Source organism: Lytechinus pictus, chromosome 1, assembly GCF_037042905.1.
Source record: "Lytechinus pictus isolate F3 Inbred chromosome 1, Lp3.0, whole genome shotgun sequence".
NCBI lineage: Eukaryota > Metazoa > Echinodermata > Echinoidea > Temnopleuroida > Toxopneustidae > Lytechinus > Lytechinus pictus.
This window is the reverse complement of record NC_087245.1, coordinates 32,655,006-32,681,793: the sequence shown is the minus strand read 5'-3', so window position 1 is coordinate 32,681,793 and position 26,788 is coordinate 32,655,006. Positions and strand designations below refer to the sequence as shown.

The 26,788-nt window shown below is 35.1% G+C and overlaps 1 protein-coding gene across 2 annotated transcripts; it reads left to right on the top strand.

The window, feature by feature from the left end:
• Positions 1–3: 3 nt before the first annotated feature.
• LOC129265960 (nose resistant to fluoxetine protein 6-like) lies at positions 4–22,541 on the top strand. 2 transcript variants are annotated; one of them, XM_064100582.1, is made up of 14 exons: positions 4–353; positions 2,254–2,527; positions 3,025–3,161; positions 4,297–4,384; positions 6,879–6,984; positions 8,698–8,882; positions 11,435–11,620; positions 12,983–13,076; positions 14,282–14,374; positions 15,055–15,226; positions 15,884–15,963; positions 17,197–17,298; positions 21,083–21,227; positions 22,113–22,541. In XM_064100582.1, the coding sequence occupies exons 2-14, from the start codon at positions 2,281–2,283 to the stop codon at positions 22,386–22,388; spliced, it is 1,911 nt and encodes a 636-aa protein (XP_063956652.1). In that variant the 5' UTR covers positions 4–353; positions 2,254–2,280; the 3' UTR covers positions 22,389–22,541. The 2 variants fall into 2 exon arrangements, with proteins under 2 accessions (XP_063956652.1, XP_063956657.1); XM_064100587.1 differs by having other exon boundaries at positions 67–353; positions 2,259–2,527.
• The last annotated feature ends 4,247 nt before the right edge of the window (positions 22,542–26,788 follow it).

Sequence of the window (26,788 nt, the reverse complement as noted above, 5' to 3'; positions counted from 1 at the left end):
AAGGATCGACCGTAACGTGTAAACGCAGAAAGCCAAAAAGCAAACAATATGCCCTGTTTACCCGCCGTGTTCACTCGCCGAGGCCGTCTGATGACAATCGGATCTATAGTTACTGCATTCATGACTCAGTGGTATTCTCTGCATGTGAACCTTTACCAAACGTGATATTTATAGAACTTATTCACTGATGTTTCACATAGTGTTATACTTCGTGGACAGATTTGTACGAAAGGTTTATTACATTTTACCCGGGTCTTGTACAGTGACTTGCCGCGGTATAGTTATAGTTTGAAGTAAACATATACATCCTCCATCATCTCTCGAGGACGGAAACTTATCAGCGTTCAGGAAGCGTAAGTAACCCATTAATAATTATACCATGGGCATGGGCCGGGTAAGAAATAAAAGAATGGACCACTATCTAACTCATTTCATTTAAAGCCAAGTTTGATGGGGTTTGATGCTGCAGGGATAAAATAATTATGTAAGGCATTTTTGGTTCATTGGATTTTTCTTGCAGATTGTAGACAAATGAGCCTCCCTAACTACAAACACACTGCATGGCCAGTTACAAAAGCCAATGGAAACTTGTTTTTGTAATGATGATTACTTTCGCTGACTCTGAGCAGACACATGCATTGCTCACTTTTACAATTTCATGAAATATGATTTGAAATTACTCGACTGGCAGCATATTATGTGGCCGCATGCACTGCGACACATTATTATTATTCCCACAAACTTAAATTTTATATCGTGGAAGTGTGTGGAAATTTTTAAATGTTGATTTAAAGGACAAGTCCACCCCAACAAAAATTTGATGTGAATAAAAAGAGAAAAATCCAACAAGCATAACACTGAAAATTTCATCAAAATCGGATGTGAAATAAGACAGTTATGACATTTTAAAGTTTCGCTTAATTTCACAAAACAGTTATATGCACATCCTGGTCGGTATGCAAATGAGGAGACTGATGATGTCATCCACTCACTATTTCCTATGTATTTTATTATATAAAATATGAAATATTCTAATTTTCTCCTCATTGTCAAGTGAAACAACAATGATTCCTCCCTGAACATGTGGAATTAGCATTGTTTAATACTACATGGTTCAGTCAAGTTGGTCCTTATTGTTAAATCTGTAAAAAATGAAATATTGTATAATTTAAATAATAAAAAAAACAAAAGAAATAGTGAATGATGGACATAATCGACTGACTCATTTGCATGTCACTGAGTTGTGCATATCACTGTTTTGTGAAAATTAAGCCAAACTTTAAAATGTCATAATTTTCTTATTTTACATCCGATTTTGATGACATTTTCAGCAATATGCTGGTTTGATTTTTCTCTATTTAGTCAAATCAACATTTTCCTGGGGTGGACTTGACCTTTTAAATAAAATAATGTAAAATTCTGATTTTTTTTCCTTCATATTTTGAAACTGTTATCAATACAATTAGCAAAATTTCAGGATTTGATAAGGCTTTGGAAAATATTACGTCATGTGTTTAATATTCACGTTTTGTGATCAAATAAAATAGGAAATATTCCAAATTATCTATTTTCAATGAACTGGCGGCATCCTAGGTCGTCACCAAAAGCTACAGTGCACCTGTGTATTACTATTATTTGTACTTCTCTCCGTCCTTTTTTAACTTAATGATTACTAATATCACGTATTCTGGTTTCATAACTACATACATATTTGAAATATAGTCCTCCTAACACTTCTTTCCTGAAATTTCTTGGAACTCCGAAGCGAGTTACATTCTTGTTAAATATATAACGTTCTTCATATCATCACTCTTTTTTATATTGAGAAATATACACTAAAAATATATATTTTTTACCACCACGAGGGTGATTATGACTTGTGTCCAACCAATTTTGGGCGGTATTTTATGCAGTGCGGGAAGCATATTGTCCAGTAAGGTTAAAAAACTAATAAGCAATAATTACTTCAGAATGGGCAAAATTTTCATCACACTGGATAAATAAAAATGCCCCAATGAAATGCCCAATGTTGGTTGGACTCATAATTACCCTCATGGAGCCGGATGGAGCTTTTTTACCTAATATTTTTTTAGAGTGTAGACATTTTCACATTACATTGTTGTACAAAGGCAACGCATAGACCTATTCATTAACTGAATCTTTCTGTATATATTTCGATGGGAAGAATATTTCCTTACACAATGTTGACATTAGGCGGAATCATCTATGTCCAGATTCCAACATATTTTGCAGATCAGGTCGTACGGTCTTGATGTCTCGATGATGACGCTTTATAATTGGATCACCGTTCTCTTCCTAACGGTGATGATCTCGACATCGTCTTCGTGGCCGGACTTCGATCTCCCGGACGATCTCCCCGATGATCTCCCAGTTAAGATACCAGATCATCTGCCGGATTTCGTCACCATACTACCCGATCTGTTCAAGAACCTTAGTATATCAGTCGCCTGTGATGCCGCCCTTGCTCGAATGTTCGATGACAAGCGTTCCCGGGAGGCCACCCTAGGTGAAAAAAATACTATATATATATATATATATATTATATATGTTATATGTTATATGTATATAACAAAAAACAAACACACATAAATTTACTTTCATCGAGTTTATATCTGGGGGGGGGGGGCACTCGGGTTTGGAGAGTACGTGTACCGTGTACGGTCCCAAAATCCGTTGCTATGTAAGAAGGGGCTTAAGAACAAGATAGCCCTCTGCAATTTTAAGAGCTGGAATCTAACATGAAATTAGGTCTTCGATCGATGACCCAAAAAATTTATGTGCAATATTGCACAGTCTCCTCTACAATTAAAGATAACATAAATAATATGAGGTGATTTTCCTTCATATGACAAGAGAAATATTCCACTCATCGTGCAGTATTCCCTAACTGGTGCAACATTTCTTGTATCCAGTTCTGAGCCATCCAAAATATAACAAAGTTATTTTTTGAGCGTTCATACTTCAAGAATACTAAATTTTTAAATCTTATTTTTCTTGTTACAGCCCTAGACGCTTGTGGCAAGCCGATGCCTGGTTTCTTAGTGGGCAACCTAGCCTGGCTGGGACACTGGCCCGAGTGTAAGAGTCTGGAGGAGTTTCATTTCTGCACCACCTTTCTCAAATTGAACATGTCCGCTGGGGTAAATGTGCATTTTTACATTGAACTGTTGCAAAAGTACATTTTTTTGTAAAGAGTTGGGTTGTTGTATGGATCTGTTAGTGAGCAGGCAGATAACCGGGTCTGCGGAACCGGGCCGGGGGTGGAGCTGCCCCCACTTTTCAATTTAGCATGTACATAAAACGTAAAAAATAACATATGATTGTATATGACATTTTGACTATTCAGCGCCCGCCCCCCCCCCCCCACACACACAAAACTGTTCCACGGCCCATGGGATAAATCATCTCAAGGCACATATTTCAGAACTCCATTTTAACTTAAAGGGGAATCCAACCCTGGTATTTCTGTATCATTTTCAAATGAAGAGTTTGATTCTGATTAATTTGATACCAAATTTATCCGAATCGGTTAAGCGAAACTGGAGTTATTGAAATATTACGAACCCCAAAGTAGGTCTTTCAATTATCGTCTGCTGCTCATGCAAGTCGCCATTTCTATATAGTAGACCCCCCAGCGAAGGTATGGCTTATAGCCACATGTGACTCAATGTTTTACTGTATATCGGCCGGGTACATTTTTAGCCTGAATTACTATACAGTAACTGGATGAGAATGATAAATAAAATGAAATCTTCACTATGAAGATATGGGGGAAGAGCCCAGTAAATTATATATAACAAAGCACATAAACGAGGTTAAAGTGTTAAACGTCTTTGGCTCCTCACAATTCGAGTACAAACTTGGTCAATAAGAGTGCAGAATACGGGCCAAGAAGTTTTTACTACAACCATAGGGATAATCGCCCTTCCCCTTATTTACCCCCCCCCCCCTCCATCCCCACTCAAGAGAATGTTGTTTATGTGGGATTTTCATATTTCCTTTTTTTTATTATTATCAATCGTCGTATTTTCGGGTCATCGCGGCTTGGAGAGTGAATTTCCCTTTTTATTAAGTGATCTTTAATCCAATTAATCTTTCGGTATTATTATTTAATTCCTTTTTGTATTCGCATAAAAAATGTAATTCTTACTCTCGAAACACTAGTGATACCATTTACTACAATTCCAAGCTCTCATTGGTCCCCCTCTCTCCCCTCCCCCTCTCCCCCTCTCTATTTCACGCAAACCCATAATCTTCTCCATAAACTCTCCTTAGCTTACTGTCCCTGTGATGAAGTGGGGTTTATGTCTACCAGATGAATGCGATGAGAAAGACGTTTTCAATTCTATCACTGAAATAATTGGTAAGATTTTTTTTCTATTCGATTTATATATGTACTTTCCAGGACTTTCAAGTTTTGATATATTAAACGATGGTACAGTTCACATGAACATATTCGCATACTTTATAATTTGGGTATCCCTTATGAAGTCAACCACATGCCCCATTATTAATTAACCAATTTGATTTAATTATTTAATGAGAATTAATTGATTTTTCTGTGTTTTAAACAAGTACTATCTGATAATAATTAGTAAATGCATTGCGTCTTCTGCGTCTACATTTGCTAATTTTTTTATAGTCATTCATAAAATGTATTTTGGTTTAAGGTCTTCGGTTGTTGCATTTATTCCGATACTTAATGTTAGATGTTGCATTGAGAATCCAACAATCGAATCGTACATTTAACACTGATTAATTACATTTGTCACGACGCGTCGGTTAGAACAATGACATTGCTATAAGTATCGTACAGATTTCCGAAAAGGAACATATTGGTCGAAATAATTATTTTGTTTTGATTAATGGTCATTTTTGTGCTTGCATGTGATACTTGACGCACAATGAGGTAATTGAAATATACGTCGTCAGTAATGATTTTGTAAAGTTCAACCTTGAACCCCCTCAAAGTAAATTCAACCATATAATCTCTTGTGAAAAGTCATTGAAAACATGAATGAAATAAAACACTGATCGACATTCAAATGATCTTGAAAACCACTTATCTCTTTTGCTTGATAATCAATCACCTTGGAACTTTGATAGCAAATCATAAACAAATAACTATGTTATCTTAATATCCCCAAATAACATAGTTTAAGGTCATGAAAAAAACATTTCCATTGGAACGTTGTTTTTATTCGACTTTTCCAACCACCCCAATCATGGACGCTTGTAAGTAGGCAAAGAGAAGACTAACATTTCCGTCCACAATATAGAATATCAACCTTGGCTAGATACAGGGTCCTGGGGACGAGCCCCCCCCCCCCCCATTCCACAGAACGGAGACCATTGAATTACCGCAGAAAGACTTAAAATTAGTGAGGTCTTACAGCGGTCTTCAAGATCACTGAAATTTTTCATCTCTGTGGAATGGCTCAGAAAGACCCCTCAAAGAACTCTGAAAGACTCATGGATATTTCTTGTCTTACTGGTCTTAGACTAGTCTTATATAGAGATCTTTCGATTGTCTTTCAAAGATCTTTTAGCAACAAGTGATGTTTCAGAATTCTTTCCATGGACTTTGCCTGGTCTTTCAATGATCTTTGAATGATCTTTCAATTATCTCTCATGAGTCTTACAGTGATCTCCGCGAAAATTTTGAGAGACTGCAGAAAGATCACTGAAAGACTATTAAGACCTTTGAAAGTTCATCGAAAGACCGCTGAAAGACAACTGAAAGACCATTTTCCAGTAAGACCGTTGTAAGACTGTTTTGAACCGTTTCAAAAAGTTTTGGAGCCCATGAAGACCACGAAGACCACTGAAAGATTGGTCAGGACTTGTGTAAGACCTCAAAGACCATTGTAGGTTCATTGAGAGACCTCTGAAAGATCAACCAGAATTCATGGTCTTTCAAAGGTCTTTCAGCAGTCTTGTTCTCTGTGGAATGAGGGTGGTTTTTTTTAAGTACAAAAAAAGTCTCACTACGAAATGAAGGCCATTTTGGTTACATTTCTCTTTTTTTTCACACCTTCCAGAATTCCAAGGGGTGCTGCCTATGAAGAATAATATACTCAGCACCCCCAGGAAAATATTGGGGGTACTTCAGCACCCCGGCTTCCCAGGGCCATGCCCATATAATAACATTTTGACACCACGATCTATATCGGAGTAGTTGTTCCTCTTGATAAAAGTAATTTCTTGATTACGGCCTTAATCTAACCCCGTTCCTGCGAAATAATCCCCCAAAACACCAAATACTCTTCACATTTCGCCCATTATCTATAGAGAGTCATGTGACCATTACATGGTATTTACATAATGAATACAAGAGCGCAGTTCCTGTTATTTAACCCCTGTTTTTTTTACTTGATAAAATAGGCCAATTGATTTTAAAAAGAGACATTTTCTCCAAATATGAATTCATTATGATTGGCTTAATGAGAACAAAAAGTTTCCCTTATGCTGTACTAGATATCTCATTCATTAAGGAATATCATCGTTCACATAACAAAAATGAAAATATGAAGTTCTGTATTTGCATAGAATATCTCCGAATGAAAGAAAGACCTGTTTGAAAGGATGAAATGAAAGTATATATTCTTGATTTTAGCAATCTATTGTTATGTCCATTCTTTTAAAAAATGTTCTAAATAAAAAATAAAAAAAATCACATGTGATTTTTTTCTATTCAGAACATTAAAAAAAAAAAAAATTAGCAAATAGGTTAAAATTTACGTCGCTTTGTTTCCCCCATTTCTCTGTACTTCACAGATTAGCCTATAGCCAGTGGATGTATGGTTATCACAAAAATTGTTTATATGTTTTTCAAATTTCTAATTCAATTCGTGCAGACAAGCTAGAATACGATGAACTGAATACGCTCAATCCCCAAGTGATAAAGGTCCAATGTGCGACATCTCCACCTAGGGCTTACGATGCAGGCTTCTACTCTACTGTGTAAGTTATCAATCATTTTACTGTATTCTAATATCCTATGAGTAAAGTAACTTTTCTTATTTCACCGATTCCTCATAGATTTATTACGTTATGTGGAAAGATGATTGTATTACATGTTTTTTCTGATTTAATGTAATCAGTTTATTATTATATCTTAACCTAAATCTACTCTATTCTTTATATATCTATTGTTGCTATTTTTATGTCAACAGGACCATGCTGAAAAACAATTAATCTGAACATGTTATCATGTTTAAAGATATTTTAATTTATGAATTCAATCGAGAAATATCATGTCATCCTAAAGTCGTCTTCACCCCGCCCCACCCCATCAACAAATCGCAGTGACGCCCCTTTAGAGATGACCAGGCGATGACCCTCCCCCATGGTAAATTTCTGCATTGGATACCCCCCTCCCTTTATACCAAGGGCGGCTTCAGGGAATTTAGACATGGGGTATTCGGGGTAAGGTGATCCATGGAGGTAGAACTCCATGGGTGATCTAATCGTGACTTCATTTATTAAGCTCTCATGCAGTTGAAAGATAAGATTAATTTCGAGCGAGACGACCTATATCGCATAGTACTTCTCTTGATGGTCGCATTTCTCCTTTTTTACTTTTATTCATCTTTTTTATTCTCCTCATTTTTCGCTGCTTAAAATTTTTTGTTTATAAATTAAAAATGGAAAGGAAGGATGAAGAGTATAAAAAGAGAGCCATGGGCTTTGTAATTTTACAATACTGCTTTAATTCAATTGAGAATTTATGAGCTCATCTATAGATTGTGCTTCCACCCCTTCCACCCCCCCCCCCGTATAACAATTCAAACTTTCTTTCATTTTTTTTTTCATTTCATTTTCATTTTCATTTTCATTTTATTGTATTTCGACACGGTACACGTACATCTGCCAAAGGCTGTTCTTCAGAACCTCCGTGTAAGATAAAAAACACATTACATGTATATACAATTAAGAAATACAAAATAATACAATTCAATGTACAAGTAAACCATCGATATTACATAAAAAAGAGAAAGCATTGGAAAAAAACAAATAAAAAACTATATATTTTATGTATAATTATATATCTAAAAGAAAAAAACCTGACTTCTCATTGGTCATTAGCCCCCCCCCCCATTCTTCCCATGTATAAACAACCACAATGGCATTATTCATATCTCACGACGACAAAATATCATCAAAATGAAACATGAAAAACAAAATGATTGTAATAATTGTACATGGATGATAAAAATATTACCAATTTTTAAACAGAAGTCTGTCATTCCCCTAGATCCCTTGTAGAAATTCAAAGAAAACATGAAATAAAATATAGATTAAACAGTATGATACCATTGACATATTAAATAATTTCAATGAAAATATGAATTTAGTCAAATGAGAAAGTTGAATTTAGAGTACTGGATATTAAGTTGCAGTAAAGTACAGATTAAGGAATATATTTACCATTGAGTGTAACGCATTGAGTTAAGTCACTGAATTCGAGTAGAGGTTATATAAAGATATAGGGTTGCATACATTCCCATGTATCATCCCTCTCTTTTTATGCTTTTTTTCCTTCCCCCATTTTTGTCACTATACTTGAAAATCATTATAGGGGGTGGGGATGTCGCCCCTTCCGCCTTTCGTAGCGCCACCCCTGTCTTCCGTAAAAATTAATTCTCATTCTATATGTATCTTTTATACATGTAGGACACTTTGCTGTGTTGTTGCCTTGTTGATGGTATCTGGCTCTCTATTCGACGTGCACAAAGAAAGACAAAAGAAGACAAGAGAGGAGCATATCGAGGATTCGGAAGCCTTATTGCTGCTACGACAAGAGAGTAAACCAAATGGTTACGGCTCGTCTCACCAGCATGCAGTCAAACAAAAGAAAGGTGTGTGTACAATTCCCTGGTCTGAGTATTTCAAAGGGTATACCGTGCAGAGGGAATTCTAGTCTGCAAACGCAGACTCATATTCGACACTTACAGGGATGGTCCGGGCTGAAAATATTTGTATCTAAATAAACAAAGTAAAATTCACAGAGCAAAATGCTGAAAATTTCATCAAAATCAAATAACAAATAACGAATTATTGAATTTTAAAGTTTATCAATATTTTGTGATAGCAGTTATATGCACATCGTCATGAATATTCATTAGTCGGGCTGATGATGTCACATCTCCACTTTCCTTTTTCTTATGTTATAACATGAAATCATAAATGTTTCATTTTTTTCATGCATGTGTAAATGATGTGTCTCCATTATGATGAAATATGTTGCGGCAGTAAATAACTAATGCACTTAATCAGTTGTCAATCCAATATTGTTTTAGTTCTTGGTAGAAATTTTTTGAATAAACCTAATTTCATATAATAAAATACAAAAGAACAAGTGGGGATATGACATCATCAGCCCACCTAATGATTTTTTTTCATAACTTGAGACATGCTTAGAACTGTTCACAGCAAAATCTGTGGTGTTAACCGGTGTACATAGAGGACCACACCAGTTATTTTACTCCGGTGGAATTGGTGGTGTTAGTTTGACACCTATAGGTGTCATTACAACACCTTTGGTTGTTAAATTTACACGCTTTGGTGTTATTTTTAATCTCTAGGGTGTAATTTTAACACCTCGGGGTGTGATCTTCTATTAACACCAACTGGTGTCAGTTTTAACACCGCAGTTTTTACAGTGTTTCACCGGAATAATGCAAATCTTTAAAATTCAATAACTTTGTTATTTGTTATCCGATTTTGATCAAATTTTCAGCATTTTGCTTTGTGAAATTTACTCTATTTATTGAGATATAAATATCTCCAGTCTGGACCATCCCTTTAAACCAATAACAGGTCTAGAGTTAAGACTATACGCCAAAGGCTCTGTTGGTAGAGCCAGCAACAGTAGGCCTACATCTATAGTCTTACTACTTCAGACTCTGCATTATGCACAATGCGAATTGCGAAAACCAAGGGTCTGTGCCTGCAGACTAATGGAATTACATGCATACCATGGATACTGTGAACAATAATTGTTCAACATTCGATTCCCTTCGAGAGTCTAAACCAATAAACTTTTGTCAATAAATGCTGCGTCATGCAGGAACAAGATCAGAGTGTCTGAATAGAAGCGGAGGGTCAGCGTGCAACAAAAGAAAAGAGACTATTTGTTGTAAACGAAAGTTTTGGACCTGGATTATGACGTAATGAAATATGTAATGAAATATCCAGACAAACGACATGAAATTACATGTAATGATTTATCAAAAACTTTGTGAAGTCACCTTGAAGTTGCCTTGAAGGCCATATATACCATTCCATCATAGTGATGTGTCATGTACCGTCTTGATGGCGTACACGGGGGGGGGGGGGGGGTAGTTACAGGGATTCGACCCCCCTTTAATTTTTTTTATACCCAACCCATCCCCCCTGAGAATCAAAACCCCCCTAATTTTTTTTGGAGACCTTTTTCTTTTTGCTTGTCAATTTTTTTACGAGGTACGAAACGCCGTAAAATTTGTAGTGAACCCCCCCCCCTTTTTTTGGCTTGTCAATTTCGTTGAGTAGGAAACGACCTAAAATTGGTGGTGAGACCTTTTTTTTAGTTGTCAACATTTCATCCAGCTTGTCCCCCCCTTTAAAAATCATGCGTACGCTACTGCTTATAATATATATATATATATCTATATAGTAAAAATTATGGCCTCTTCTTTCATGTGATATAACTTGGGTGTTTATTCCTTTACGCGTGAGTGAGCAGAAATAATTCGAAAAAAGGCTTTTAAAAATGTCATTTGGCGGGCGGTATCTGAATTTCAAAAAAGTAAATCACATGTCTAAAAGTTCAATATCTGCTCTTTAATTTAACACCCCAATCTATGAAAATGATCAAGGGATGACAAAGTTCTGTTTCTTTGTAATGATGCTTGAATTTCAATAATTTTAAAATGAAGACGTTTACAAGGTAGCTGCGGACGTACCCAACACTCCGTTTTGTTGACGGTCTGTCATGCACAAAGTTAACGATGTTAATTATAGGCAAACAGTGAAAAAAAAACGCATTTGTTTAATGAAAGTATGGAAATACAAACATTATTTTAAAGAAACAGAGCTTTGTTATTCCTGGATTATATTCTTTGATTCAGGATAAAGAGCAGATTTTAAACTTTCTAGACAGGTTTTCCTTTTGTCATTCAGGTAAAGGCCGCCAAGTAACTTTTTTGGGGAATCCTTTCTTCAAACTGTTATTGTTCATTTATGCGTGAATGGATAATCATCAAAGTTATATCACAAGAAGATGACGCTTTGAAATATGATAGGTCATTAATTTGTCTATTGTACTTGTGATTGAATTATGATATGTCATTTTTTTTTGCTAAGTATCATAAACATAATTTTGTTAGGTATACGAATAACAAATCAACATTTTCCCTTTCCATCTTAGATCGCAAAGGATGTTGCGAGCGATTCCTCCTCAGTTTTTCCTTCACTCGGAACCTGAAGCAGATTCTCAAGACAGATACGAAAGAGGGAAGTATGCTTTGTTTGAATGGCATCCGGGTCATCAGTATGACCTGGGTCATCTTAGGTCACACCATCATGCTTGTCTACCAGGTCTACGGAGATACGTGTAAGTTTATACGATCAGTTTTCTGTTACAGTCACACCAACGAAACCGACTCCAGACCGATCAAAACTTATACGTAATTTTTGAATTGCATATCAATTCAATTCAATCATGGTTTGTTTCGTATAAAAACAATACATATTACACAGCCAGAAGGATGAAATTAGCATGTTTACAATAAAACGTTCACAAGTCATGGATAAAAGCAAACAATTACAATTTAAACATGTACATAGATAATAAATAATTTTTAAAGAGCAAGTGTACATAAAAATTCATTTAATATAATAAAATAGAATGGAAAAAGAAACTATGTAAATATAATATTAAAAAGTGATGAATATTAGACAATTAAAAATTCAAATATCAATTGGATTGAAATGGAGACTAAAACAATGGCAAAAAATTGAGTTGATTTCAAGGGTATGAAAGTAAAAATTTATTTAGAATATCAATGAAATATGGTATTGCACTTTTTCTAAAACGATCTGTTTTGCATTTTATCTGAGCAAAGTTTGGAACACTTCTTAATGAGATTGAGACATTTTTCCTTTTTGGTAGCCAGTTATTACAGTCAGGGTTTTTTAAAAGAGATTTAGCAAATTCCATATCATCGGTAGATTTGGAGTCGGTTGCGCTTGTGTGACGGACTCCATGGCATTTGCTCAATTTGCGCAACAGTTGCTCCGATGGAAAATCTGCACGTTAAGCCAAACGTAAAGCTTAATTTCCTCCAAAATTAAATAAACCTTATTCTTTATTTTTTAATTATTCTTAACCAAAAACTCTATTGTAATCCCAGCTCTAACCCTTTGCCCTCAGAAATATTAAATACCTAGGTGAGAGCAAAATGTGACAGGAGCATAATGTCCTCTCACCGTAAAAAAAGACCCTTGAATACAGTTTCGTCTGTTTAAACATCTTGTTCATTTTCTGTCAGGGTTGTAAGGGAAGTATAAAACGGGTTTTATTAAAAGATATATTTTTCGTCAGGAACACTTTTGGTATATTGATAAAAATCAAGTCAACTTTCACGACCATACGAATAGATATTGCCGTCCTCCAAACAAAATGTTTATGCCTCTGATGAAATATCCATCCCTGTCTCCTCATATCTGTGTCTAAATTATATTTCAGTTCAGTCTCTTTTATCAATAGCTTCTTCCAAAGTATTGTGTTGTGTTCCTTAAATCTGTCATTGTCTTTTATATGACATTGCGTCTCGTAATATATTTGACTTTCTTACGTTATTTTTATCAAACTATTTCAAACTGTGAAACGGAATATCAATAAAGCAAAATCAAGATCAAATAAAATGAAATCACGTCAGATCACTATTCATTTTGTTTTGTTTTGTTTTATCAGGGGACGGCATATTTGCGCTGGATTTGCTGAAGTCGTTTCCTATGCAGGCGATCCTCAATGCGTTCCCATCCGTGGATTCATTTTTTCTTCTCAGGTAAGAATAGATTCATCCTTTCCATTATAGGGGACCGTCTTTTCATGGAAGCTGGAGCGGCATCACAGGGGGTTTCACTGGCCTAATTACAACTGGCAGGCAAAAGATATTGATTTGAGCCAACCCATTCTCAATTTTTAAATTTGATTTTGCTGATTGACAAAAATGAATATGATTGACAATCTAACACTGATTCTAGGGAGGGTACCTACTGAACTTCCTTTTTCCAAATTGGAAAGATATATCACTACTTTGGAACTATTTTTTTGTACTAGCGGAAGAATTAGGGCCATTTTACTCTCACAAGTAATGAATTTGATCCTGTCAGGTGTAGTCTTCATAAATGCCGATTTATTTTTAAAATGAACCGGTCGAGGTACATTTTTCTGGTCAGAAATGGAATGTCAGACATATATCCTGTCCACTGGTAGTAAACATTCAACCCTAGAATTTCCTCCTTATTTTTTAATGATTTTTTTTAAAGTGCCACTTTAACACACGAGTCTATGGGAAATGAATTAGGCCTGTGAAACCAGGGTGGGGGTGGGGGCATTATATAAAACATCTAAAAGCAACCATATGTAATCCTAAATCTTAACTCGCTTTATGCGTCACACGGTGCTTTTATTTTCTCTGGAAAAGGCGCTATTTAAATCCCCAATTTTATTTATCATTTAGAGTAGTGAACTCTATATCTTGTTGTTTGAACATTGTCCTTTTTCTCTCTCCCTCTTTTAATCTTCTTATGATGTTCCATGACTTTATGCTTTAATCATGTATATCCTTTGTAAATATTGTGATATTTGATGATTCGTTTCAATAAAAAATAGATATAACAAAGAAAAAAGGGGAAAAATAAAGAAATATAGAGATAAAGGAACAAATGCGAAAAATTGAGGTCACTATAGGCCCTATAGGGTCGCCATGCTCCTTAACATCCTGTCTCCGCCCCTGATCACCAGTGAGAAGTGGTCATTATCTAACAATTACCATAGTATATAACACTCACATAACGGTCCCCTTTACCTCCTAGCACCCGGTATGTCTTCGAAAGTTCCCTACACTAATTTACAGGGGGCATGGGCATCATTCTATTCAGCTGGATAAAAATAAATGCAATGATTGATAGTTGGCCTATTTATTGATTGGTTGATATTATCGGTGGCATATTTTTGTTCATTCTGTATTTTTTTTGTGCCTGTCAGTGGATTGCTAATTACGTACATCACATTGGGTCGTATGGCAAGATCGGATGGTCGTATACCATGGGCGCTTTTCTATTTCCATCGCTATTGGAGGTGAGTGCACTCTAAATTTCAAGGATTTTATTTAGATAAATCCAGATCGTTTGTGAGTACTGGCCAGCCGAATATTGGATTTGTTTTTAATCTGTAAGAGGATTAAACCCAAATCAAATATAGCTTTATATATTCGGCTTGTTACTATCTACTGTCGATCTACAGAATAAAACAAAATAGACAAAAGATGTTTGCATGGATGCCGGATTGGCTTGTACATCTTTTACATCTACTACTATTTCAAAGTAGCAGGAAGGGGTCTTGAAACAGCTGTTTGAATGGTTTGCTCTATAACAATAGATTCTTTTAAGAATATATTGAAAAATTATTGTAAAATCAAATGTGTATTAAAAGACAAACCTTGAAATGCCTGACCAGACATGCTGGCTCAGTGGTATAGAGCGCCCACCTCATGAACGTACATGGGTTCAATCCCTGGCCGAGTCATACCGAAGACTTATAACAGTGGGACCTTCTGCGTTCTGCCTTCTTGCTTGGCGCTCAGCATTTAAATTGGAGAAGGGTATATATGCAGGGCCTACTGGTAGAGCAGCTACGTAACTGAAGTGACTGCCCTGGGTAAATACAGTAAAACATTGATATGATTACTCGTATTGTTATTATTGAAGGAAAAAAATAATTCAACTTCATTTTACCTGTATAATCTATTCCTGTATCAGATTACTCCCGGGTCTTGGTGCTGCCATGCTGTTCACCCTTTACATCCGTCCGTATCTGGGCGAAGGACCCCTTTGGAGTAATATTGCTCGTGGTACCTTCAACTGTGACAAGTATTGGTGGACAAATTTACTCTTCATTAATAACTTCTACCCGCAAGTTGGCACTCAAGGGGTAAGTAATCTGGATCATATTGTATGATATTTTTTCTACGTTTGTTTCTGATCTCTAAGGGAAAGAATATTATTGTACAATATAAATATTTTGGATATTTTACCTCAAATTGCTTGATCGTTTATAGTCAATGTTGTTGCTTATGTAATACATGTAATATTAAAAATATACATCGACAATTATTATATAAACATAGATGGCGCTATATAAATGCCTATTATTGTCATAATCATTCATCATCATCATCCTTATTATTATTACTAGTAATAGTAGTAGTAGTAGTAGTAGCAGCAGCAGGGACACGTCCCTGGTGGTAGTAGTAGTAGTAGTAGTAGTAGTAGTAGTAGTAGTAGTAGTAGTAGTAGTAGTGGTAGTAGTAGTAGTAGTAGTAGTAGTAGTAGTAGTAGTAGTAGTGGTAGTAGTAGTAGTAGTAGTAGTGGTAGTAGTAGTAGTAGTAGTAGTAGTAGTAGTAGTAGTAGTAGTAGTAGTAGTAGTAGTAGTATCGATGATTATTGTTTTAGGGACTTGTAACACTAAAAGATGAAACGCATTATAATATTCATGTTTTCAACACGTAAGAATGGAATGTAGAAATTTAGAAATAATTTCATTATTACTGTAATGCTAATTTCTTAACGCTTTTCATTTTGTCAACAGTGTATTTACTGGGTGTGGTATTTGGCTAATGATATGCAGTTCTTCCTCATCAGTCCCGTCTTACTAGTATCGTTATACAGGTTAGTACACCCGTAAAAAGGATCATAAAATGATTATTAACATGACATGCTAATCAGTGACTGGATGAAAGCGCACACGTGACCAGTTTTTTTTTTTTCTCAAACGTTTGACTAAAGCCCGTCTCACACTATGCAATCCGGTGCGACGCGATTTTCAAGTAATCACATTTGCATTTAAATATGAAAGTTCCAAGAAGTTAATTTATTTTTTTTTAAGTTTGGCATATTGTTAGGAAAACTAAAATCATATTTTTACTTTGCGGCAAGCCCTATGGTCGGAGTAAAGTCCAAATCGGCTTCAAGTCGCAGCCGATGATGACGTCATTACGATTTGGAATTTAATTTGTTTTTATTCATTCAGGGAGGCTCTAACTGGACTGAATTTCGATTTCAGTAGTCCTACCACTATTCTGAACTCTGATCCGTAATATTTTATTAGTTGGAATATCCCTATCAAATGTTATTACAATTAATACAAATGTTATTACAATTAATTTGAAATTCGGATCGCAACGAATCGCAAAGTGTGAGATGGGCTTTACAGTCGTGCATAAACCACTGAACTGTATCACTACGTTCTAACGCACACACAATATCTAAGGGTATCAACCGGTTCTGACAAATGGGGCCATGTTAACCAATGTCTTCATGTGGATCTAAGTTAGATGTAGAACTATTATGGACCTTTATGCCAAGTTCACCCTAACATTAAGGTGGCTTTGAATAAGCAGAAAAATAGGAATACATATGAAGGTTTTTTTTTTTAACAAAATCCATCTTAGAGTTACGCATTTGCTTATTTCGTGAGATTTTTTTTCCATGGGGGGGGGGGGGGGGGGGGGTGGCGACTTAACGCACGGCAGGTGACACTGGTGCTAAATCGATTTGCAATCATTCTGCTTTCCATTAGCGACAGTTGAAATTTTTTTTTTTTCAAAATTCCCTTTTTTACGAGCTTTTAAAATAGAAAATTATATATTTTAAAGCTTTATTATATCTATAGGAAATACACTTCCATCGTACGAAGACAAAACATTGTATCTCTATTATTTTTAGCACAAGAAATTGACACTTTTCGTGTATGAATTCGAAACGGAACACCCGATTTGGTCAGGTAAAAATGTGCATAAAGCATTATCTCTTTCCCCACCCCAATACACTTGGTTGCTAAAACATTTACTACAATTTCTGAAAATATACATGTTAATTATGCGAATTTCTCACTTTTTACAGGAAACCGAAGGTTGGAATGATCGTTATTGCAATATTGTGTGTAGCGAGTTTGGCAACGACTATTGGACTCATGGTTGCCAACGATTTCAAAGTCGCTCTTATGTAAGTATTGTTGCAGGAATGCATATTCTAAGAACAAATTTTAAACTGAAGAATTAATTCTATTTCGTAACATGAAATCCTTCTCAACAACTATACTCAGTAACCATGGTCTTCAACAATTTGAAAGTCACTCATTTTGTAATGTAAGGAACATTGCATATTCCCCTTCATTTTAGGTATGACGGATAACATTTCAAGAATGGATTTAATTTTTTGAAATCAAATCTCTTGCGACTATTTCTTATAATTATGCCTCGTGTAATTACAGAATACAAGCAATCAGAGGCGTCGATCATGGGGGGGGGGGGGGGGCAGGGGGGCAACCGCCCCACCAATGAAAATATTGGGGGGCAAACATATCGTTTTGCCCCCCCAATAATTCCGCATGTGCAAAAAATAAAATAAGATTGTAATGTTACCATGGGTGTCGATCGGTATTCTTGGTTGGGGGGGATGATTGACACAAATATTCTTGTGGATGGGGATCTTTCAATATAACCCCCACTAAAATCACAAAATTCAATTTGTGTTACAAGTAAGCCCAGTGGCGTACCGTGGGTCATGGCATAGGGGGGCACCAGCAAAAATTTTGAGTCAATTAGTTTATTAGGTCAGTATACCTGGCAACTGACCTAATAGACACACTTTAAGGACAGTGCCATATATTAAACAGATATGTATCTCACTGATGAAATAATGTGAGCACGAAGCGCGAGCTTAAAATTTGTGATATTCGGACGTAAACAGGGACATTAATCAACTTTTTGTAATCATGATACTTACCTGTCTCGCTTAACAATGCGAGCGCGAAGCGCGAGCTGAAATTTTTGTATATATTGACCCCAAAAAGGGAGATTTTAAGGACTATATTTAAGGAATCCACTACATATCTCACCACAGTCATCTATTGCGAGTGCTAAGCGCTTGCTGATTTTGTTAGAATTACACATGAAGCACTTGAAGTCATTGTAATCATGATTATTAACATACGCATCTCAATAATCAAATATTGCGAGCGCGAAGCGCGAGCTGAAAACTTAGAAATTCAGACCTGAAAAGGGGCTTTCTAAAGCTTGTTTGTAGGAATTCACTAAGACCATACGTATTTCATTAACCAAATGATGTGAGCGCGAAGCGCGATCTGAAAAGTTTTGATATTGAGATCAGAAAAAGGGACATTTTAAGGACTGATTCTAGGAATTCATGGAGAGCAGACATATCTCACTAATGCGAACATAAGCACGGACAAGAAATGTTTTATATTAAGACCTTAAACTGTGGCAATCACTTTAAGTAGTCATTAAAAGAAGCATACTATTGCACATAAAATAGTAATTCGAAGTGCGAGGAAGTATATTGAAAACAGGAGGTTTTAGTCCCACAGGATTATATATCTCGTTAAAGTTAAACAGACAATGTGAGCACCAGGAACAATGAAGACATGGGCCCTAATCAAATTATGATTCATAAAGTTATGAAAAATGCGTCTTATGTAGTATAACAGAATGGTATAGTCTAACATCATAATGAACAATAATTTCTTCTTTCCCATTACATTCCTTTCCTCTCTCCCTCTTTTTCTCCTTTTCCTCATTTTTGGATGGGCATGTGCCCCTCATGCCCCCCCCCCGTAGTTACCCCACTGAGTGAGCCTATTCTAAACTCATACGAAAGAAAAAAATGACAAAAATTGTCTGGACCATGTACAAAGTGATCTGTTTATTGAGCATGATGTAAACAACTTCTCTCTTAAATCTAACCCGACTGGCAATATCTTTTTTCTTCTTAATGCGTGATGATAAAATGCAGATTCGGACAAATTAAGACTAGCACAAATTACAAACTGTGTGGCTTCTCGTGCGCCATCGGGCTTACCGTCAGACGATTTTTACCCTGGATTTTAACACGTTTTAAATATTTTATAAGTGCATGAAACAAAACAAACATAAAAACAATCAAAACTCAACTGTCATGTTATGATATTTCTCCAACATCTTCTTGAATCATCAGTGTGTAATATCAGCTAATATATGTGTTAAAATGAAATTAACATACCGCATGAGTTTGCTCATATAGAATGCAAAACTGTCATCCCTTTCCAAACTCAAAAAAAATTTTTTTTTTGCCAAAATAAGAAAAAATCAACCAAGTTTAGTTATTCAAGTCCATAACAATTACATGAATAACATGGGGAAAAAAACCCTCCGATGTTCATATCCGAAGATACGCTTTAGAGAGAAATGAATGATTATTCTTTCTGAAACCATTAATTGATTTCACTTATTAAAAAAATGTAAAAATATGATCATATTATATTGAGCTCACTGAACCTCAATATTTTCATGAGAGGTATCTGATGGGGTCACATGATAAAATGTTTAATATTCAAAAGGGTTGTAGATTAAATGGGACAAACATCATGCACTTGCATGTGGGGAGGGGTAAATCTGAGAAAAGTTGTTTTTGTTGTACTTTTTCAAGATCTACCCCTCTAGGATTTACGTCCATGGAGGTTTCCCTGTTTATCTTGCCACCCTTTTATTTTTCCACCCTTTTTAATCAATTGATTTCTTAAAATTAATTTATTCACCACTGGTGGGATGGAACACCCTATCAACAAAAGTTTTTTTTCGGCGGGGTCCTTTTATGTCATGTGTTTAAAAAATATCATATACCGGTACATAAACTTTCATTCATAATTTCATTCTTTTTCATCTTGAACCTCCACCCATCTGTTTAAAAGCCCTGGAAAAGAATGTTTTTTTATTTAATAACAATATACACAAATTGCGGGGGAAACAAACTGATTGATGGCATACTATAATCATCACTATATAATCATCATTATCAAACTTTTCATTTTTTCATCATCATTATTACAATTTTTCTACCCTGAATTATTGGGGGGGGATGATAATACAGGCCATCCCCCCCACTTGAAATATTGGGGGGGATATATCCCCCCCCCCCATCCCCCCCCCCGTGATCGACACCCATGAATGTTACACAGAAATCAGCAAGCGAGATTGAGATACACAACTCGTTCTTCATCTAAAATCGTGCTCAAAATGTCCGGTTTTCAGATTAGAATATAAAAAAATTTCAGCTCGCGCTTCGCGCTCGCATAATTTCTGTAGCAAAAACCCATACTTTTCATGATTGAATAGATGAATAGAATGTCCCGTTTTCAGTTCTATACCTCAAAAGAACTCCCACTTCGATTTGCAATAATCTTTTGTTGGATATATTTCTTGTCTTTATTAAAAACGTCAATTAACCTTTTTTTTTTTAAGATCAAAATATCAAAATTTTCAGCTCGCGCTTCGCGCTCGCATCTATTATTTTTTATTTTTTTTAAAATTTAATTTGTTGGTGAGATATGTGTGTGTGTGTGTGTGTATATATATATATATAATCTATATATATATACATATAGGCATATGTGTGTGTGTGTGTGTTTGAGTCTGATTGTTTTGTGTGATCGAGCGCCTTTGGAAAGTTGATTCATGATTTTGCCCCCCCAATCTGAAAAATGGATCAACGCCCCTGCAAGCAATGTGCTATGTGTGAATGTTACCTTAACACTTCGCACTTACTCATGATTTGATTGGTGCTAACCTCCATGAGCATTTTGTACCTCTTATTGTCAACTACGATGTATTATGTTACAGTGATGATTGTTTATCCGTGAGATTTGGTCATGAAATTCAATTCTTTTCAATAGATACATTTCAATCAGACCATTATTAATTACTTTGTCTTTCCTCCTTTTTGTTCCACAAAGGGGATTCGGTTCGAGTTATACGGCAAACGATATATTTTCGACGGTGTATATCAAACCATATTGTCGTATTACACCATACCTTGTTGGGATGGTCCTAGGATACGCATTTCACTCGTGGAGGGGCACGAGAATCCGGGTCCGTAAGGTAAGAACCCCGGGTAAGAATCTGCCCTATCCGAATATCCGAATGTTTTTTTTTTTTTGGGGGGGGGGTGTTTGTTTTGTTACAAATCGCATTTTAGAATAAACAATAGGTGGTGATTTTTTTTCTTCACCTGATTGCTAAGAAAATCATGAATGCTTTAAACAGGCGACCAGAGGACCGAAAGATTAAGGTCCTCTCCGAGGGACCCGATAATGAGGATTAATGCCTTACCAAAGGACACTAGCGCACCAAGTGGGAATCGAACTCGGGAGACCGAAATCCGACACCCCACCCCCGCTCCACCAACTGAGTTATCACTCCTCCTCAGTTGACAGTGATTGACAGTTTAAAAAGTAAAATCATCTTATTTGAAGTTCAAAATCATGCTACATTGTAGGTATACTAAAATCGTATTTTTTACCCAACAACAAATCTTGTGGTCGGACTAAAGCCCAACGAATGCAAAATTGCTATGATGGCGTTACAATTTTGAAATTTCTGCCTAATGTACCTGTGATTCTACCGCATTCATTTTTTTCCTTCTTTTTCCATGACGTGTGATATCGTCATTTATTCTGAACAAAGTGTACGATTAACAAATCAAATGAAAACGTGACGCAGCAAAATAATGGACAGAAACAACAGGTACGTAAAGACGAACCAAGAAAAAATGAATTGTTAACTTGAATTAAAAACTGTCATCATATTTTGGAACATAATCATAACTAAAATAAATTCATTCACGAACTAGGATTATTTTTTTTTCCGGGAGGCGGTTAGCACGTTAACATTGCAAAGATTATCATAAGAAATGTCAAACCTTCTCATTGTCAGTGCAATTATAAAATATACATATATATAGATATATATTCTCATTTTATGCAGCTTGTTGTAGTCATTGGATGGGCAATCGCCATAGCTACGGGTTTGGCAGTGGTGTATGGTCTCTATGGAGAATTCAATGGACATCCTTTGAGCACAGCTGAGAATGCTATCTACATGGCCTTTGCCCACTTTGCATGGGCCATCGCACTTTCGTGGGTCATTTTTGCATGTCACTATGGTTACGGAGGTGAGCTTGATTCTTATTTTTTGAATTATTTTTTATTATTATTGAAATTTAGAACTATGAAGTGCATTGTGCACACGATTTGTAGGTAGCGATTTTATGTGTTTTGATATCTTATCTCATATGTAATATATACATGGTATCTCAATAATCATAAAATTATCATTGTTTATGAACGAAGAATTACCATCAAACGATGTGACATCTTTCCGGGTTTTTTTTTTTTTTTTTTTGGGGGGGGGGGGGTTGTTGCACCCACAAATGTAATAACGCCCACAAATGTAATAACACTTTACCCACAAATGTAATAACGCCCACAAATGTAATAACACTTTACCCACAAATGTAATAATTTCACCCACAAATGTAATAATGCACTTTACCCACAAATGTAATAATTTTTGATCGCCCACAAATGTAATAATGACTTTACCCACAAATGTAATAAATTTGAAGGGATTTTTGGCGAATCCGTTCTAAACTAAAATCCTATAGTAATGCGTTCATATAGCACAAAAGTGCAAAGTGTTTTTTCCAGACGTTAAAGGAGAATGAAACTCTTAGAGCAAGTTAGCTTTTGTGAAAGCAGAAAAATCAAAGAATAAGATCAACAAAACTTTGAGAAAAATAGGACTAGCAATAAAAGAGTTATGAGCATTTGAATGTCGAGATCACTAATGCTATGGAGATCCTCCCATTGGCAATGCGACCAAGATCTGTGATGTCACACACGTACAACTCTCCCATTTGGACACTGAAAATATACCCCAAAACATATCTTTTTGCTCATTCTAATCATATGACAAACGATTAATCAATGATATAATGTTGTGAAACCTCTGTACTTGTCATCTCATAAAGAGAACACCTCACCTTGTGATAGACTCTATAAAAGTGAGAATATAAGTGAAATAAGTACTAAAGTAATGAGGGAGTTGTACGTGTGTGATATCACAGATCTTGGTCGCATTGCCGTTGGGAGGATCTACATGGCACTAGTGATCTCAATATTCGAATGCTCATAACTTTCTTATTATTCATTGAATCTTCCTCAAACTTTCAACAATATTTTTTTTTGATTTTTCTCTTTGATATGGATTCAGCTGGTTTCAAGGGTTTCATTCTCCTTTAATTAAACATCATAGTACAAGTCCAAAGTCTTTTTCCAGACCCGGTTGTTTCAAAATTATAATATACGTCCAAAGTCTTTTTTTCCAGACCCGGTTAATTCCAAATTTATAATGCAAGTTCAAAGTCTTTTTTCAGACCCGGTTGATTCAAAAATTATAATGCAAGTCCAAAGTCTTTTTTTCAGACCCGGTTGTTTCAAAAATGATAATATACGTCCAAAGTCTTTTTTCCAGACCCGGTTGATTAAAAAATTATAATGCAAGTCCAAAGTCTTTTTTTCAGACCCGGTTGTTTCAAAAATTATAATGCAAGTCCAAAGTCTTTTTTTCAGAACCGGTTAATTCCAAAATTATAATGCAAGTCCAAAGTCTTTTTTCCAGACCCGGTTGTTTCAAAAATTTTAATATAAGTCCAAAGTCTTTTTCCAGACCCGATTATTTCAAAAATTATAATATATATATATATATATATTGTGAATATATGCGCTAAGAGTAAATTGAGAATCAAGCGTAGTCTTTTCTCCAGACCCGGTTACTTAAAACTAAAAAATAAACCCTATAGCAATGCGTTCATTTAGCACAAAAGTGCAAAGTCTTTTTTCCAGACCCGGATAATCAAACAACTACAATATAAGTCCAAAGTCTTTTTCCAGACCCAGTTGTTTAAAAAATTATAATATAAGTCCAGTCTTTTTTCCAGACCCGGTTGTTAAAAAAATTATAATATAAGTCCAAAGTCTTTTTCCAGACCCGGTTATTTCACAAATTATGATATAAGTCCAAAGTCTTTTTTCCAGACCCGGTTATTTCAAAAATTATAATATAAGTCAAAACTAAGATACGATAATGATATTCCAGTGGGAAAAAAAGAGAATCGAGCTTAGTCTTTTCTCCAGACCCAGTTAATCAAAACTGGCGGAATTAATGTCTTTGTTGTTGTTTCAACTTATACGGCGTATATTGTGAATATATGCACTAAGAGTAAATTGAGAATCAAGCGTAGTCTTTTCTCCAGACCCGGTTACTTAAAACTAAAAAATAAACCCTATAGCAATGCGTTCATATAGCACCAAAGTGCAAAGTCTTTTTTCCAGACCCGGATAATTAAACAATTACAATATAAGTCCAAAGTCTTTCCTCCAGACCCGGCTATTAAAAAATGAATTAAAAAACTTCAAATCTATAACCAATTTTCCAAAGTTTCACCCAGTAAAAAAAATATGTCTTTACCCCACACCCATTTAAAAAAAAATAATACTACGACCCCTACAAAACATTGTAATAATGCATGGGTAAAGCAAACATCCTTTCTCCAGACTTGGTTATTATTTGAAAAAAATAAAGTAGTTTTTACAAATATTCTAAAACGAATACCCAATAATCTAATTATTGTGATATAACATGAAGACCGATTGTCGAAGATCGACTTTCCTCCAGACACAATTATTTCAAGAATAAAAAATCAATAAAACCCAACCCCCAAAACGAATCTTAGAACCAACAATCCTCCAAATTAAAACCATGCATGTAGAAAAGCACATGTTTAGAGCGTTGTCTTTATTCCAGACCCAGTAATTTAAAAATGATTTAAACAATCTTAAAATATAATAAGAATATGACTTTGTCATATTCTTATTCTTGTGGAATAACACGAGTATTATGCTTAGTCTTTCGTCTAGACCCGGTTATTTAAAAGATAAACAAATATTGAAAAAAAATCAAAGCTAAGACCAATCTTCAAAATTAAACCAACTTAAAATGCTTGGGCTTAGAATGTTGTGTTTACCCCTCACCCAGTTCTCTTTAAAATACAAATTAAGCGAAACATTAATCTTAAAACTTAGACCCCAGCATCTTCCAAACTATAAACCCTTGTGATAACGCATACTTAATTTGACCAGACCAGTTTGTTAAAAAAAAAAACAGAAAAAAAATTAACCCTCTTCCAGCCTAACATCCTATAATAAATGATGCAATTAAACATTCATTTTTTCTTCCAGGCAAAGAAATTTATAATAAAAAAACAACATCAAAACTTAGAGCCCGGGGAGCATTTCATGAAAGGAGTTGTCTGACGTTTTATCCGACACTGGTAGCACTGCTTCTTAGCCAATCAACATCAAGAACAGTTGTCAGATCTGACAACTTGTCGGACATAAATGTTGATGAAATACTCCCCCAATCATCTTATTCATGTTGAACAGGCACAAGAATATGATTGAGTCTTAGTCATGAGGATTTCATTTATCTTATTTTTTAAATGACAAGGTCTGGAATAAAAAAAACTCTCTAAACTTTTATTTATTGAAGGTTCTTAGTTTGAAGGATAGTTGGGCCTTAGATTCTGTTATTCTTTTTTAATGATTTTGATTATTTTGAAATAATTGGGTCTGGAGGAAAGACTACACCATATTTCCATGTTATTCAATGATGATAAGATTGCAGGGTCTTTGTTTTGTTGTTGTTGTGTTTTAAATGACTTTTATAACTGGGTCTGGAGGAAAGACTACGTTATATTTCCATGTTTTCAACATAAAGGGGATCGTGTGTCTTTGTTTGCTTTTTTTATTATTACTAATTTATTATTATTATTATTCATTTCTTATTTGAAAGGTCTGGGTCTGGAGGAAAGACTACGCTATATTTTCATGTTATTCAACATAAATAGGATCGTGGGTCTTTGTTTGCTTTTTTTATTATTACGAATTTATTATTATTATTCATTTGTTATTTGAAAGATCTGGGTCTGGAGGAAAGACTACGCTATATTTCCATGTTATTCAACATAAATAGGATCGTGGGTCGTTGTTTGCTTTTTTATTATTAATAATTTATTATTATTATTATTCATTTGTTATTTGAAAGATCTGGGTCTGGATGAAAGACTACGCTATAGTTCCATGTTATTTAACATTTACAAAAGAGTTGGGGTCTTTGTTACATTTCCACCAGTTTCAATTGACTGGGTCTGGAGAAAAGACTGAGCTCGATTCTCATTTTATTCAACTAGAATATCATTATCTTAGTTTGGACTTATAATAATTTTGAAACTACCAGGTCTGGAAAAAAGACTTTGGACGTATAGTATAATTTTTTAAACAACCGGGTCTGGAAAAAAGACTTTGGACTTATATTCTAATGTTTGAAATAACCGGGTTTGGAAAAAAGACTTTGGGATTGTACTATAATGTTTTATTAACCGGGTCTGGAAAAAAGACTTTGGACTTATATTATAATTTTTTAAACAACCGGGTCTGGAAAAAAGACTTTGGACTTGCATTATAATTTTTAATTAACCGGTTCTGGAAAAAAGACTTTGGACGTATATTATAATTTTTGAAACAACCGGGTCTGGAAAAAAG

What these genes read in the sequence shown, in the direction of transcription:
- LOC129265960 (XM_064100582.1), top strand. Translation starts at nt 2,281, where the DNA reads ATGATGACGCTTTATAATTGGATCACCGTTCTCTTCCTAACGGTGATG. An exon ending in TTACTAGTATCGTTATACAG is followed by an intron (nt 15,964 to 17,196) that starts GTTAGTACACCC and finishes CACTTTTTACAG; the next exon opens with GAAACCGAAGGTTGGAATGA. An exon ending in GATTTCAAAGTCGCTCTTAT is followed by an intron (nt 17,299 to 21,082) that starts GTAAGTATTGTT and finishes TGTTCCACAAAG; the next exon opens with GGGATTCGGTTCGAGTTATA.